General features: G+C 40.0%; 1 protein-coding gene across 2 annotated transcripts in view; it reads left to right on the forward strand.

Moving 5' to 3' along the window:
• The window catches only part of tmod1 (tropomodulin 1), an 85,075-nt gene extending 72,493 nt beyond the window's left edge, over positions 1-12,582 (forward strand). The window contains exons 8-11 of one of the 2 annotated variants that reach the window (XM_033017851.1): positions 1,503-1,646; positions 1,928-2,072; positions 3,651-3,715; positions 11,281-12,582. In XM_033017851.1, coding sequence (XP_032873742.1) covers positions 1,503-1,646; positions 1,928-2,072; positions 3,651-3,715 — 354 coding nt within the window. In that variant the 3' untranslated portion in view covers positions 11,281-12,582. The remainder of the gene's footprint in view (positions 1-1,502; positions 1,647-1,927; positions 2,073-3,650; positions 3,716-11,280) is intronic. The other variant, XM_033017850.1, reaches the window with a different exon arrangement.
• Positions 12,583-17,010: the final 4,428 nt, after the last annotated feature.

Raw genomic sequence — 17,010 nt, forward strand, 5'->3', positions numbered from 1 at the left:
TGTCAGGCTGTTATTCATTGATTACAGCTCGGCATTTAACACAATCATCCCCTCCAAACTGGTTACCAAACTCGCAGAACTGGGTCTCTGCGCATCCCTCTGCAACTGGATCCTTGACTTCCTCGTCCACAGACCACAGTCTGTTCGTATTGGTGGAAATGTGTCAGCCTCAATAACAATCAGCACGGGAGCACCTCAAGGCTGCGTGCTCAGCCCCCTGCTGTACTCACTCTATACCCATGACTGCGTAGCGAACCACAGTGCGAACTCCATCATCAAGTTCGCTGACGACACCACTATTGTGGGGCGTATCACTGATGGGGATGAGTCAGAGTACAGAAGAGAGATCGAGCAACTGTCCATATGGTGCCAGCGCAATAACCTGGCCCTCAACACCAGCAAAACCAAGGAACTGATTGTGGACTTTGGAAGGAGTAGGAGGGGGACCCACAGCCCCATTTATATCAACGGGTCGATGGTTGAAAGGGTCAAGAGCTTCAAATTCCTGGGCGTGCACATCTCTGAAGATCTTTCCTGGTCCGAGAACACTAATGCAATCATCAAAAAAGCACATCAGCGCCTCTACTTCCTGAGAAGATTACGGAGAGTCGGATTGTCAAGGAAGACTCTCTCTAACTTCTACAGGTGCACAGTCGAGAGCATGCTGACCGGATGCATCGTGGCTTGGTTCGGCAATTTGAGCGCCCTGGAAAGGAAAAGACTACAAAAAGTAGTAAACACTGCCCAGTCCATCATCGGCTCTGACCTTCCTTCCATCGAGGGGATTTATCGCAGTCGCTGCCTCAAAAAGGCTGGCAGTATCATCAAAGACCCACACCATCCTGGCCACACACTCATCTCCCTGCTACCTTCAGGTAGAAGGTACAGGAGCCTGAAGACTGCAACAACCAGGTTCAGGAATAGTTACTTCCCCTCAGCCATCAGGCTATTAAACCTGGCTCGGACAAAACTCTGATTATTACCAACCACTTTCTGTTATTTGCACTATCAGTTTATTTATTCATGTGTGTATATATTTATATCATGGTATATGGACACATTTATCTGTTTTGTAGTAAATGCCTACTATTTTCTGTGTGCTTAAGCAAAGCAAGAATGTCATTGTCCTATACAGGGACACATGACAATAAACTAACTTGAACTAACTTGAACTTGAACTTGAACATATCCCTGGTATTTAATTGGATGACATAAATAATATTACAGGCTCATGGCTACTTTCCAAGGTAAAAATTGTTAAATGCTATTACAGGAATATGAAAATTATAGGAAAACAATGGATCTTGGAACCTGGAATTCCACTGGATTGGCAGTCTAAGAGATGTATTAAATTCCAGAATTAACATTCTGTACAACAGTTTGATCCTCCAGGCATTTGCAAACAGTTCTTGTCATGGAAGTGAACAGCAGATTTTGTTCAGTGTATCATTTTCAGCAATATCATCTATGGTGTTTGATATCTTTATATATACTCTCTCAAGTCTTTTGCAGAAATGCTGAAAGTTAACAAAACATTGAAGAGTTTGAATGTGGAGTCGAATTTTATCACCGGTAATGGAATCCTGGCCCTCATGAAAGCCCTCCAGCACAATAACTCATTGCTTGTACTTAAAATTGACAATCAGGTCAGTCATGTTCTGTTTTGGTTTCAAAACTGTTTTGATTTCAATTTAAATTTCTTATGATTTGAAAATATACAGAGGTGGGGATCCGTTCCAAATGAAATGGTTGACTATATTTAGCTTTTGATAAGATTGGTATTATAGCCTGTACAAGATTGTGATATCCGTCAATGCTTGTATACTATGCTACTGTAAAGTTACTTTGGGAAATTTTCCTGTGTTAGGGTTGTCATATAAATGCAGTTTATGGAAGTATGTGTTGTACCTCCTTTCTCTATTCATAGTGCCAGCAGCTGGGTAATAAAGTGGAAATGGAAATTGCGAATATGTTGGAAAAAAATCCAGTCCTTTTGAAGTTTGGCTATCATTTCACTCAGCAAGGCCCAAGACTTCGAGCATCCAATGCAGTGATGAGCAACAATGATCTTGGTAAGAAGACTTCCTTTGTTGCCAAAATATTGTTACTTGAGTTCAGAAGATATCATATTTAATTTTAATTTTAATTTTTTTCAGTTACTAATTTGTTTTGGCATTCGAACATTATAAAGATACTTTTTATTTTGCCATTTCTATATTGAAGTATTGGAATTGATGTAATATATAATTTAAATATACACAAACTGTTATTGGACAACATTTTTCTTATTTCACTGTGAGAAATTCAAATATATTTTGCTACATTGGAGCTCATTGTAAATTGCTGATTAATATTACCTGTTGCTAATTCCTACTGAATGGAAAGTGAAGATTGTTTTTTTTTCTAAACAAATAAGCCCCAATTATAGTCAACATGTTTGCTATGTAATTGATGTAAAAGAAATTCTTGTTTAAAATGTTTTCACAATTGTTGAGCTCTGAATTGCAGCCCAGGGCATCTCTGGTGTATTTTCAAATTGTGCTGTACGTAGAAGTCCTGAGTAATTTCACATAAGAAGGGAAACAAAATCAAAATAGTTCATTCTATCATGCATTCTCATATATCCGTCTTCAAAGACCAATGTAACACGTAACTTGGGAAACTTCACAAACAATGAATGACCCTTGCATGTATTTAGCAGCCTAACCGTGGAAATGTAACATAGAGGAGAGAACTAACCACAAAACAGAGAAGGGAAATGGAAAAGAAATCTAGAGCATAGATGATTAGATGGATCAGTGAAAATGTTTATAGGCTTAAGAAGTAGAAGTGAGGTGGGTGGCTTTCAGGAATAGAATCAATACAGTTAAAGCTTGGAAGTGAAGTCTGAAGAAGATTCTCGACCTGAAGCATCACCCATTCCTTCTCTCCAGAGATGCTGCCTGTCCCGCTGAGTTACTCCAGCTTTTTGTGTCTATCTTTAGTTTAAACCAGCATCTGCAGTTCTTTCTTACACAATGAAAATTAATTGACTGAGTAGTACTATAAAATTGAACATAGTTAGTACTTAGGTACTCATTGCCATAATGCTCCACTAGTTGCTGTATTAATGGAATGGAACATGCTTAGAATGCACTCATTGAAGAGATATCTACAATCTGCTGGTTGGGACTGTATAAATCTCAGTACCTTCAAAGGTTGATTTAGTCAAAGATTTAAAAATGGATTTAATCCACGATGGTTTAGTGTTAAAGTACAATAAATAAATAAATAAAAATCCACATGTTTGAATGAAACAGGACCTGAAGGCTGCTGCTTGTCCAGAATATTAATGTCATAATATGCGTGAGTTCCAAAAGTTGTGGGAAAAAAATATTCTTATTGAGTTTGAAATAAAAACAGAAAATGCTGAGAATGCTCAACAGGTCAGTCAGCTTCTGTGGAGAGAGAAATAGAGTTAACGATCCATCTGGATAATCTTTCATCAAAACATTCACAGCTGCTGCTTGACAGCTGTGTATTTCCAGCACTTTCTGTTTTATTTATTTCAAATTTCCAGCATCAGTGGATTTTCTGCATTCTGCATTATTTCTTAGATTCCTTACAACATCGTTTTGCAGGAATTCATAACAATGCAATTTTTGTTGCAGCTCGAATTAACAGAGCAGATGTTTCCTGGCCTAGATTCTCAGCTTTGGAACTGGAGGAGATATAAGTATATAGAATTTTTTTGGTCATAGCCTCCCTAATTGAATTGGCAGTGCTTTACACTGCCTTTCTGCTGGACAACTTTCCCTTCTCTGAATGCAGATTGATTCCCTTTTTCCTCCACTGCTTTTTCCTGCTTTTTTTGCTGACACAATTATTCTTTCTATTTAATCCTGGATATCCTTTTTTATTTTTTTAAATGATTGCATTAATTAGCAATTTCGTATCTGCGTCAGTGAAATTTCTTCCTCTATAATACCTTTCTCTCAGCTGGGAGTTTTAATAAACATTTCTGTATGCTGTCACTTATTTAGAGAACTGCAAAATGCCACTTGGAAGCAATTTCTCACGTAGAGCATGTAATGGATTCAAAGAGTGTTGCAATAACCTCCATTCAGAATTACCACACCTTTCCTTAATTATTTTCTTTATATGGCATATCTCAAAATTGGGCAGTGCTGCTTTTCTGCTTTTTAAGTTGTGCGTTATTTCATTTCTCAGATAATTTCTGGTGAATCAGGTTCTATTGACTTACATTGAAAAGTGCATTGATCTGAGAATCTGAGATGAGTGAAGCTTCCGATCATTTGAATTGGATTACACATATGTGTCCGTGGGGACAGCATTCTTTGCCACTGTGGGCTCTTAAAATCTTCACGCTGTGATAAAACTTCAGTGCAACATGCTGTACTTTCACTTTACATTTCATAGTATCTGAGAGTTTTCAGTTTATGTCAGCATGTCTGAAATAAAAATTGATGAGCTATCAACACATCAACTCTGCAAGCCAAGTTAAGTTTATTGTCATATGCACAAGTGTGGTGAGGTTCAGGTACAATAGAAATCTTGCTTGTAGCAGCATCATAAGCATGTAGAACCAGGGAATACAGAAAAACATAAATTATACACAAATTCTACAAGACAGTGAAAAGAAAAGGATTGAAAAAAAAAGAAAAACAAGACATTAGTGCAAAATAATTAGTAAACAAGTCCATGGTAGGGCAAAAGTAAGACTGTTCCATTGCCAAGATTAGGGTTGTGTAGGTTGGTTGTAAGAAAGTAACTATTACTGAACCTGGTGGCATGGGACTTCAGGCTTCTGGACCTTGTGCCTTATGGGAGCAATGAGAAGTGGTCAATGAGTCTACTCATTACAAAGTAAGGCTGACAACCAATAATTTTGCTTCACATTTAAAATGTTTTGCTAAAATCTGAAATTTAAAAAACAGTCTAATCAGATACTGTGCATTCACTGGGAAATAACACTCCCATCTCTCAGCTTCTCACCATAAATCCCCTAATTACCAAGCAACAATAAACAGTTATGTGTTATGGGTGACAGAATCAATACCAGCAGATCAAGTATTCATGTCACATAAACAAATAATGTCAAATCAGACACCATTGCAGTAGAGAACATTTGTGTAGTGCAAAACTCTCAGTATCTTACAAAAAGTGACTGAGTAAAATACAATTAAATTGTAGCTTAATTATAATAATCTTGAATACTGTTTGATTCTAAATGCATTCAGATGGAAAGTGTCAATGCCACACTAGGCCTAAAGGTGTGTACATGATAACAGACCATTTCTTTAACATTTTTGATTTGAATGTTGGTAGCTCTAGTATCAAATGGTTAAACAGACTAGTGTAGCTGGGACTTGGTGGCCGATGTGGGCAAGTTGGGCTGAAGGGCCTGTTTCCACACTGTATCATTCTATGGCTCTATGACAATGACATTTTATAGACTGATGGTAGACTGGTTCATGTCTGTGACATGGAAACCAAACTGAGCTACAAAATGTGCAGGTTTTGGTTCACCAATGTCTGTCACTGGAATCTAATTACAAAAAGGCCAAATATTTAGGAAGGAACTGCAGGTGCTGGTTTATACCGAAGATAGATACAAAAAGCTGGATTAACTCAGCGGGTCAGGCAGCATCTCTGGAGAAAAGGAACAGGAGACGTTTCAGGTCTCAAGAAAGGTGAAGACCCGAAACGTCATTTGTTCCTTTTCTCCAGAGATGTTGCCTGACCCGCTGAGTTAATCCAGCTTTTTGTGTCTATTTACAATAAGGCCGAAATAGGTGTATCTTTAATAAGGAAAGATATACAGCAAAAAATTGCCCATATTTGGAGTTAAGAGATGGCTTATGTGGCCCACAGGGGATCTTTGATTGAAGTTGCAGTTAAAGGAGGAGGAGGAGAGGAGATCGGGTAAAACTAAGTAACTGTGTAATGTCTAACCAAAGAGCAGTTGGCAATGATACTAGTTGCAAAAATGTCTGCTCTCATCCATGGACAAGCCTCACTTGCTTAGTGTGCAGAACATAATTTTAAAAGTAAATGTTAATTTACTTAGAGATGAATGCAAAATAAATTGACAAGAGAAAATGCCAAGTAAGTAAAGAACTAGCAATTTAAAAGTGGGATCTGTATGGCAGCCAGGAATTGGACATAATTAGGCTGAAAGTGTTCTTGGTCATTTTTATAGACTGCTTCCAAGTACCATGCAAAACTACCACTTCAGAATACTGCAATTCCAACTATTTGCTGCTTTTTAAACTAAGGGAATGAATTTCTTAAGACTTTTATGCCTGCATTTTATAACACACAACTATTTTGCAGTATTGTATTATGATGTGATTTTTGTATTTTTCTTGGAGATGACACACAATGGAGTTTAGCTCATTGGAACTTCATCCAAAGGGTTACACAAGCATATAGGATTCTGGGCTTTAGAGGTACTAAGTACAAAATCAAGGTAGTTATGACAAACCTGTATCAAGTACCAGTGTCAGAGTATTGTGTCCAGGCACCGTGATTTAAGGATGACACCCAGACCTTGGAGAGGATACAGAACCAAGATAGCTGTGGGAATCTGTGGGCTTGTAATAGATATTGATTATGAACCAATCGTCTGAGATGGAGAAAGATTCTCAGGAAAGGTAAGGGAAGTGAGGGTAAGGGCAGTGTAAATATTAACAGCAAAGATAAAGCAGTGTTTAAGTTCAATAACAGAGTCATTGTTCGGTCTGGATTTCTAGTTGCCTGTTACATTAATTCTCCATCCCACTCGACATCACCCACTTTGCCTTTTGCCTGTTATACTATTCCAATAACATACAACATAAAGCTCAAGGAACAGCATCGCATCTTCTGTTGAAACATTTTACAGTCCTTGGGATTCAATATTGAATGTAGTCATTTCAGATAACCCACCGTTTTGGTTTGTGCCAATACTAGCCGTTCTAATGAAAGGCCATCGTTCTGTAACGTTCTCTTTTTCTCTCTCCACAAATGTTTCTTGACCTGCTGGATATTTCCTTTTATTTGAGTTTCAGATTCTGGTTATTTTGTCATTTCCACCAGGGTGTAATGAAATTCCTTATTCATGTGAAACTCGCTGGATGCAATAAACAGTGCACATGGTACTGATAAATATAACATGTTATATAATTAATGATCAATCTGACTGTGTTCTGTTTCTCATATTTCCAACATCTTTTTTTCCTCTATTCCTTTCATTTCCTATTTCCATTACCTCCAGACAGATCAGCTATAATTAATACACTTTCAATGCCCTCTTGACACCTTGTACCACTAACATTTGGGTATTTCCTAGTCTCCACCCAATCAATGACATTTCCTTTATTTTCCCTATTTCCACCCACTTTCACCTGCAATTTAAAGCAAGCTTCTCTTCCATGTTTTCCTAATTCTAATGAAAGGTCATTTCCTGGAGCGTTAATTCTTGATTCTCTCTCTCTGTGAATGCCTCCTAACTGCTGAATATCTCCAACATTTTTGTTTATATTCCAGCATCAGCAGTGTTTTTTACTTTCCTCAATTTTCCGTTTAATGAGATCTATTGTAGGCTAGTTATATATTTTATCACCAAAGGCTATACAACTAGCCAATAGTAGCCAGAGAATTGTAATTATGTTGTTCCCCATATATTCCCAAAAAGCATTTGATTAGGTGCCATATAAAAAAATTACTTCACGAGGTTCTTGGGGTGGAGAGGGGTGATAGCGGTATAAAGGGGAGGGTAATGTCTTGTGTTCTGTGTCTTGTGTCTACTGTTTGTGGGTAAGTGTGTCTGTTTAGTGTTCAGCCATGAGCGAATGGCGGTGCGGGCTCGACGGACCTGGTGGTCTACTCTCGCACCTACTTTCTATGTTTCTATGTTTCTAAGTAAGGACTCATGGTGTTGAGAGTAGTATATAAGTGTGTTGGTGTCTGACAACTGAGAGTTGGAATAAGTGGATCAATTTCAGATTAGCAAACTACTAAAGAAGTACAGGGTACTTAAGGAAGTGGCTCTAGAAATCGTGGATGCATTTGTGATAATTTTCCAATGTTCTAAAGACTCGGGATCAGTTCCTGTGGATTGGAGGGTAGCTAATGTTAACCCATTTTTTAAGAAAGGCGGGAGAGAGAAAACAGAGAATTATAGACCAGTTAGCCTGACATCGGTGGTGGGGAAGATGCTGTAGTCAATTATAAAAGATGAGATAGCCGCACATTTGGATAGCAGTAACAGGATCGGTCCGAGTCAGCATGGATTTACGAAGGGGAAATCATGCTTGACTAATCTTCTGGAATTTTATGAAGATGTAACTAGGAAAATGGACAAGGGAGAGCCAGTGGATGTAGTGTACCTGGACTTTCAGAAAGCATTTGATAAGGTCTCACATAGGAGATTAGTGGGCAAAATTAGGGCACATGATATTGAGAGTAGTGCTGACATGGATAGAGAAGTGGCAGGCAGACAGGAAAAAAAGAGTAGGGATTAATGGGTCCCTTTCAGAATGGCAGGCAGTGACTAGTGGGGTACCGCAAGGCTCGGTGCTGGGTCCGCAGCTATTTACAATATACATCAATGATTTAGATGAAGGGATTCAAAGTAACATTTGTAAATTTGCAGATGACACAAAGCTGGGTGGCAATGTGAACTGTGAGGCGGATGCGATGAGAGTGCAGGGTGACTTGGACAGGTTGGGGGAGTGGGCAGATGCATGGCAGATGAAGTTTAATGCGGATAAATGTGAGGTTATCCACTTTGGTAGCAAAAACAGGAAGGCAGATTACTATCTAAATGGCGTCAAGTTGGGAAAAGGGGAAGTACAACGGGATCTGGGGGTCCTTGCACATCAGTCTATGAAAGTAAGCATGCAGGTACAGCAGGCAGTGAAGAAAGCGAATGGCATGTTGGCCTTTATAACAAGAGGAATCGAATATAGGAGCAAAGAGGTCCTTCTGCAGTTGTACAGAGCCCTAGTGAGACCACACCTGGAGCATTGTGTGCAGTTTTGGTCCCCTAATTTGAGGAAGGACATTCTTGCTATTGAGGGAGTGCAGAGTAGGTTTACAAGGTTAATTCCCGGGATGGCGGGATTGTCATATGCTGATAGAATGGAGCAGCTGGGCTTGTACACTCTGGAGTTTAGAAGGATGAGAGGGAATCTCATTGAAACTTATAAGATTGTAAAGGGCTTGGACACACTAGAGGCAAGAAACATGTTCCTGATGTTGGGGGAGTCCAGATCCAGGGGCCACAGTTTAAGAATAAGGAGTAAGCCATTTAGAACGGAGACGAGGAAACACCTTTTCTCACAGAGAGTGGTGAGTCTGTGGAATTCTCTGCCTCAGAGGGGCGGTGGAGGCAGGTTCTCTGGATGCTTTCAAAAGAGAGCTAGATAGGGCTCTTAAAAATAGTGGAGTCAGGGGATATGGGGAGAAGGCAGGAATCAGGTACTGATTGGAGATGATCAGCCATGATCACATTGAATGGCGGTGCTGGCTCGAAGGGCCAAATGGCCTACTCCTGCACCTATTGTCTATTGTCTATTAAGTGCCAGAAGGTTAATTGCTGAGACCTCAACTATTTACAATATATTTTAACTTAGTTGAAAGGACCAAGTGTACTGTAGCCAAGTTTGCTGACAGTAGAAAGATAGGTAGCAAATTATATTGTGAACAAAATATCTGCAAAGAAACAGCAACAAGTTTTGAGTAGTCAATCAGATGGCAGATGGAACCTAATATGGGAAAAAGTAAGAATTTCAACCAAAGGTAAAGTGCAGAATATTATTCAATTGGTGTGAGATTAATGAAAGCTAGTGTTCTGCATGATCAGGATGTCTTCATACATGGCACACAGTTCTGCTGTAGGTATATCAAGTAATTAGGAAGGCACATGGAATAATGACCTTTCTTGCAATAAGGAAGGGGTACCAAGGCAGGAGGATTGCTACAATTACACAGAACCTTGGTGGGATAACATTGTGCTCTGTACAATTTTTCAGATTCATACTTCCATCCGATGTGGAAGCCCATTCAAACCACTATTCAGTCTATGCCTGTTCTCAGAGCAAATCAATTCCTCCTCTTATTTTCCTGTACCCTATTTTTTTCATACATATCAGTTAACAACCCCTCAACATCACTCGTGTAAGAGGATGGTGGGAGAAATTTACAGCAGCTAATTAACTTAAGTGCCTGTACATTTGTAGGATATGGGAGGAAATCAGAGCTCCTTTGGTCATGCAATAGTCTGAGGGAGATCTCCACACTGGAGATTAGAGATAGACTTGGGTAACTGGATCTGTGAGGCAGCAATACCAATCATGGCAGCACTACATTGCCCACATCATTCCCTTAAATAGCAAAGGATGGGCAAGGGCACAATGTAGAAAACGTAGGTTAGATTATATCCTGAGGAAAGGTTGAGTAGATTGGCCCTTTAATTTGGATTTTAGAAGAATCATAACAGTTCTAATGGAAACACAAGATTATGAAGAAGCCAATTATAGAAGGGACAATAGTCACCAATGCTGGAACATTTCATGACTGTGTTCCTGAATTCTGATCAAATAATTCAGTTTAGACAAAAATGCTGGAGAAACTTGGCGGGTGAGGCAGCATCTATGGAGCGAAGGAAATAGGCAATGTTTCAGGTCGAGACCGTTCTTCAGACGGGTCTCCTTCGTATTTTCAGCATCTGCAGTTCCTTCTTAAATAATTCAGTTTGGTGATATGTTCAGGAAACTACTTTTTATTGATAATGTATTGGCAAAAGTACATTTAGTTAGAAGACTTATACAGAAAAGTTTCTGTTTAAGAGTATGAGATGAAGAAATGTTACATGGGAAAACTATGAGTGAATGATTGTTGAGATTTAAAATTGAGGAAAATGAAGATGTATTCGAATGAGTGTACATCTCCCATTAGGGACTTCTTCTTCTTCTCAAGTCCACACACAAGATTAGAAGTTGTTCAGCTAGAGCCGAACACACTTCTCTGCATCTGCACACAATGGTGTCTGCCTTGCTCTTCTAGTGCGTGGTGGTGGAATGATTGGTGAAAACAGGGCTGCGACTTGAACACTCTTTCCTTGACCCCTCCCATTAGGGGAGAGGCACATGTTAATGAAGGCACAATTGACGATGTAGTGATGTTTACAAATTGCAAATTAAAGGTAGTGCAAGTTTAATATCTCTCATCATAGGTATATTGCAATTCAATTTTTTGTCAAAAATTAATCATTGGTTTGTTGATTTATTTTAGTGAGGAAAAGCCGCCTTCAGGGGTTCAATGGTCCCATCTTCCCCAGGTGCCGGACGACAGTCTAATCTGTTTGTGAAGACTTCATGCCTCAACAGAGCATGCTCTATGCTGATGGTTTACGCGTACAGCCAGAAGTGCCTTGTTAGTTCTCTGTTGTCCTTTCATTTCTTTTTAGTGTTGTTCATTGGAATAATGTACCAAATTGAAGTGTAGCGGGAAGTTTAATGGCAGTAGTTTGTACAGGTTTGTGTGCTTTGTACTACTAGTAGCACTTGTACTACAGATTATTTTTTCAATCCAATTAGTGCTTTGTGCAAATAAACCAAGATCATCAATTCTAAATCTGTTCATTAGTTGATGTGTATATCTCTGAATAGATTATTGAGTGAAACTACAGGTATACCTATGCATGAAAGTGCCTGCTGTTCTAATATTTACTGTAGAAGCATAAGTACTCATTTTATTTATTTGAAGCCAGAGAATTACCTCGAGTAAGCTGCTGTTCATGAAGGGACGATTCATTCATTTGTTGATATTATGACAAAAGAATTATACTGCTTGAAAATTGTGTGTATCACTCTTGTGTTTGCAGATTTACAGAACTTTCATGTAATCAGGCATCCCCACTGATTTGTGTTACTTATGAAGAATTCAAGATGATGAATTGTTTTACATGTAAATCAAAATATTTAAATAGATTTAAAATCGTGGAAATTTATACAAGCATTTGGCTTCTTTTTGAGTCATCGAGAGCCTCCACCTATCCTTAATTATACTGCAAATGTCCTGGCCTTGAATTTATTATGGGACATGAAATAAAATTGCAATTTGTTTGGTTTTCCATTGCTCGCTGAAACAAAGCATATTTGAGAATCCAAAATAAGTTTGTGTTTATTTTAATCATGCAGTGTCTGTTCTAAAACTCCTCAAACTGAAAGATTTTTCAAATATTGTTAATTGGCAAATTAATTGACAAACTCCAACTTTGCACCACTGAGCTGTACAGAGCAGCCTACAAGCACCCAGGCTTCTATTTACTATGATGTATTTTTATTTCCATAACGAAAGGAAAAGGAAAAGAAATTATTGAAAATGTGCAGGCAGTTTGAGGAACAGAACTGTGATGATCCAAAAGCAAGTAAAAAAAACCCTGTTTTAAATCTACTGATGTGGTTTCCAAAAAAAGGATGTGTTTGATTGTTGCACTTTATGATAAATAAAACATTAGTTTTGGGCATTTTGTAGCCTCACGTGCTTTTACAAAGACAATAAATCCTCCTGCTGTACCATTGTACAATAAAAGATGTGACACTTTGTTTATCTTGGAGTAGCTGGAACTGGCTGAATCAGCAGCTGTCTTTGCAGGAACACAGAGTTCATTTACTGTGGCAGAACAAAGGACGGTTTGAGAATTGTGAAACTTTGATTCACAGGAGTGTGCCTTCCACTTGCACACTATTAATCCTGAAGTACAGTCAGAGTTATAGATAACAGAAACTGGCCTTTCAGCCTTATATCCATGCAAAACCAGTTGCCAACCTGCATTGGTTCCACTTGCTTGCATTTGGCTCTAATCCCTCTAAACCATTCCTATTCATGTACCCATTAAACACTAGTTGTACCTGCATCTATCACTTCCTGACAGCTTGTTCTACATGCATCCCAACTTCTATTTTCCCCCCATAGGACACCTTTAAATCTTGCCTCTTTCATCTGTGACCTTTGTCCTCTACCTTGTGAAAAAGATTGCGACCATTCACCCATCTATGCCCGCATGATGTTATTTACCTTTAGAAAATCATTCCTCAACCCCCTACACTGTAGGGCAAAGACTCCCAGCCTATATGTCCTCTCCTTATAATTCAAATCTTCCTGTGCTGTTAACACCCTAGTGAATCTTTTCTGCCACCTTTCAATCTTAAGTACATCCTTCCTAAAGCTCAGTGACAGAATTGCACACAATATTCCAAATGGGGTCTCACCAACATCAACGTATGAAGAAGGGTCTCGAGCCGAAACGTCACCCATTCCTTCTCTCCAGAGATGTTGCCTGTCCCGCTGAATTACTCCAGATTTTTGTGTCTACTTTCTCACCAAATCATCTACAATTGGAAAAATATAACCTATTCCTTTTGCTTGATCTCAGATCCTCAATATCCCTTGTCAACCAAAGTTCCCTAAAATGCCTTCCTGGCCCTTCATGCCAAAAGTAATATGCTAGCCCAGAACTCCCCATCTTACGTTTAAAAGCCATACACATACCATCCAAGTCTTTAAGACTTTGATAGATCCAGTCAATGAGGGAAATTAAAAATTACCTTATTTTACAACCCTAATATTCTGAGTCTGAAGAAGGGTTCTGGCCAGAAATGCCACCTACTAATTTTCTCCAGAGATGGTGGTGCCTGACCAACTGAGTTCATCTGGCATTTTGTGTCTATCTGCTATTATTCTGACATCCATCTGTGATCTTCTTGCATCAGGGGTTCCCAACCTTTTTCGTCCCGTTTACCCCAGGCAACTTTAATAGCACATAACAATGTTATTTCACTTATTTATGAACAACTAATGATGTACAGATACCGGTATACCAGAACCAAACCGTCAGTCAAGGAGAAAAAATATGTACAAATCCAGAATCAATAAATTTACCCCCTGGGAAGGTGAAATTTACCCGCTGGTTGGGAACCCTTGCCTTACATATTTGGCCTGCTTTCCTGCATGTCTCCACCTTCACCCCACCCCCCCCTCCCCCATGCTCCACCCGATTTCTTCCAGCAGATTGTTTCTTGCTCTAAATCTAGGGAGCTTTCACTCCACCTCCTCAATTGCAAGTAGATCCTTCCTTGGGTAAGGAGAACAGGCCTGTAGACAATATTCTGGTGATCTCTTCAGGGCTGCATATACTTGGAACTAGACATCTGTATCCTTAAACTTGCTGTAAACGGAACACAACAAAAAAATTCAACAGATTGATTCCTGGGATGAGGAAAGATTAGGTTGACAAGATTTGCATTCATTAGTGTTTAGAAGGATGAGGAGTATCTAAATGAAATTTAATAAAATGTTAAACAGGATCAGGATGAATATTTCTTCCTGTTTGGAGTGTCTGGGCAACGGATCACAGAGTCAGGTTACAGGGCAAGATATTTAGGACTGAAAGAAGAAATTGCTTCTCAAAGTGTTATGAACCTGTGGCGTTCACTATGACAAAGGGTTCCAAAAACAAAAGTTAATACACATTTCTGGATACAACAGGCATGAAAGAATATGGGGAGAGCATAGGAATTATGGTATTGGGGGCGCTGTCCTGTGCACGGTTGCCCAGCCAGCAGCTGTCCTGTCCTTTCATTTTTTTTTTTTCTTATTATTTTTAGTTAGTTTAGTGTTTTGTTTTAGGAGTTCTAGCTTTTTTATGTGTGGGGGGGGAGGGGGAAATTAATTTTCAGGGTCCCTACCTGGTCGGAGATGCAGCTTTTCTCCGGACTGCACTCTCGACCCTTCCTCGCAGCCTAACAGCGGGCCTGGAGCGGCGTCTCCTGAGGGGACCGCCCAGAACCTCGGCATTGGCATCGGCGGCGGCGGCATCGGCGGCACCGGTATCGGCTTCAGCGGAGCTGCGGGTCTGAGGACGGCGGTGCAGCGCTGGAGCGCCATTGCGGGGCGGGCGGTGCCTTGCTTGGGTCGCTGAGCTGGGTCCGTTGCGGAGCTGCAGGTCTGTGGAGCGGCTGCGCTGAACTTTCCATTGGGAGCCTGGGATCTCTCGATGAGATTGCCAGTTGAGCTCCATTCGGCGCGGCCTTGTCGGCTCCGGAAGCCACGGTCTCGAGTAAGGAGGCGGCCGTTTCCAGGGTTCCCATGCCGCTGAGAGGACTCTCCCGACGCCGGAACAACATCACCCGGCAAGAACGGCCTGGAACATCGGGCCTCCGTAGAGGCAACTGTGGAGGCCTCAATAGGCCCGACTATGGGGGAACTGGGGTTGGGGACTGGACTTTGTGCCTTCCCTCATAATAGGAACCATTGTGGGGGGATGTTTTCATGTTAAAGTTCTTTAGTATTGTCATGTTTGTATTCTTTTTTTATGTGCTGCATTGGCATAACAAATTCCACCAGCCTGGCTGTGTGGTCATTAAAAGAATCAATCAATTATAGATGATCAGCCATGATTGTACTGAATGGTGCAGCAGCTCAAAGAGCCAAATGATAATAGACAATAGGTGCAGGAGTAGGCCATTCGGCCCTTCGAGTTCAATGTGATCATGGCTGATCATCCCCAATCAGTACCCCGTTCCTGCCTTCTCCCCATATCCCCTGACTCCGCTATCTTTAAGAGCCAAATCTAGCTCTCTCTTGAAAGTATCCAGAGAACCGGCCTCCATCGCCCTCTGAGGCAGATAATTCCACAGACTGACAACTTTTTGTGAGAAAAAGTGTTTTCTCATCACCGTTCTAAATGGCTTACCCCTTATTCTTAAACTGTGGCCCCTGGTTCTGTACTCCCCCAACATCAGGAACATGTTTCCTGCCTCTAGCGTGTCCAAACCCTTAACAATCTTATATGTTTCAATAAGATCCCCTCATCCTTCTAAACTCCAGAGTGTACAAGCCCAGCCGCTCCATTTTCTCAGCATATGACAGTCCCGCCATCCTGGGAATTAATCTTGTAAACCTACGCTGCACTCCCTCAATAACAAGAATGTCCTTCCTCAAATTAGGGTACCAAAACTGCACACAATACTCCAGGTGTGGTCTCACTAGGGCCCTGTACAACTGCAGAAGGACCTCTTTACTCCTATACTTTACTCCTCTTGTTATAAAGGCCAATATGTCATTCACTTTCTTCACTGCCTGCTGTACCTGGCCTACTCCTGCTCCTATTTTCTATGTCTGAACAAAACTGCACGTCAAAATCTGAAAAAACATTGGAAAATGCTGGAAGAGCTCGGACAATCAAACAGCATCTTTGGGAAACAAATCCAATTAAGGGCAGAGAGGCTTCCTCTGAACTGGGGTAAAGATTGGAGGGGATAAGTTTTCACACATGGTTGTCTTCTCTCTCATTGAGAGTTAAATTGATCCATTAACTTGAAGAGAATCTCATTGAACTTCAACAGCCAGAGACATGCATTACTAAAAGTCTTTGAATTTAAGAAAATCTCTTCCGTGTTCCTTCCTTTTGTTGGAAACTTACTACATTTCAGAATTCCTGGATCAGCAACAAGCCAAATGAACTGACACGTTTAACTAAAAATCATCTCCCTTGGTAGTTATCCTCTAAAGTGATTATTCTTGTGAACTGTAGCTATTCCTGTGTGTGTGTAGAGGTTGTGAAGGAAGTTGTTTTGATAGGACTCCCAAGGTTTCCAGTAAAAATCACTTTTGTTCCACATTAGCATCCTTTTACTACTGTGAAAAGTAATATTCTAACTAGAAAGTTCAAACATTTTTTTAATATCAATGAAAGCTATCCTCCAATTTCAAAGACATACATCTAGGTCCCTAGGATAACATTTTAAAGCCTGAATAGTTGGTTTTGATGTAAAAAGAGTTTAGTCAATGTGAATTCGGAATTTAAAATTAATTCCTCAAAAAGGAAATTGTGCAATTCAACTATTCTTTATAGTGCACTCAATGAAATATCACAGATTGCAGAACACTCCATTCCACAATTATGCCATTTCTTTTCGAACACCAGGAAACTTTGGAAAAGGAACAAACAGATTTTAT

This window comes from Amblyraja radiata, chromosome 3, assembly GCF_010909765.2.
Source record: "Amblyraja radiata isolate CabotCenter1 chromosome 3, sAmbRad1.1.pri, whole genome shotgun sequence".
Lineage (NCBI taxonomy): Eukaryota > Metazoa > Chordata > Chondrichthyes > Rajiformes > Rajidae > Amblyraja > Amblyraja radiata.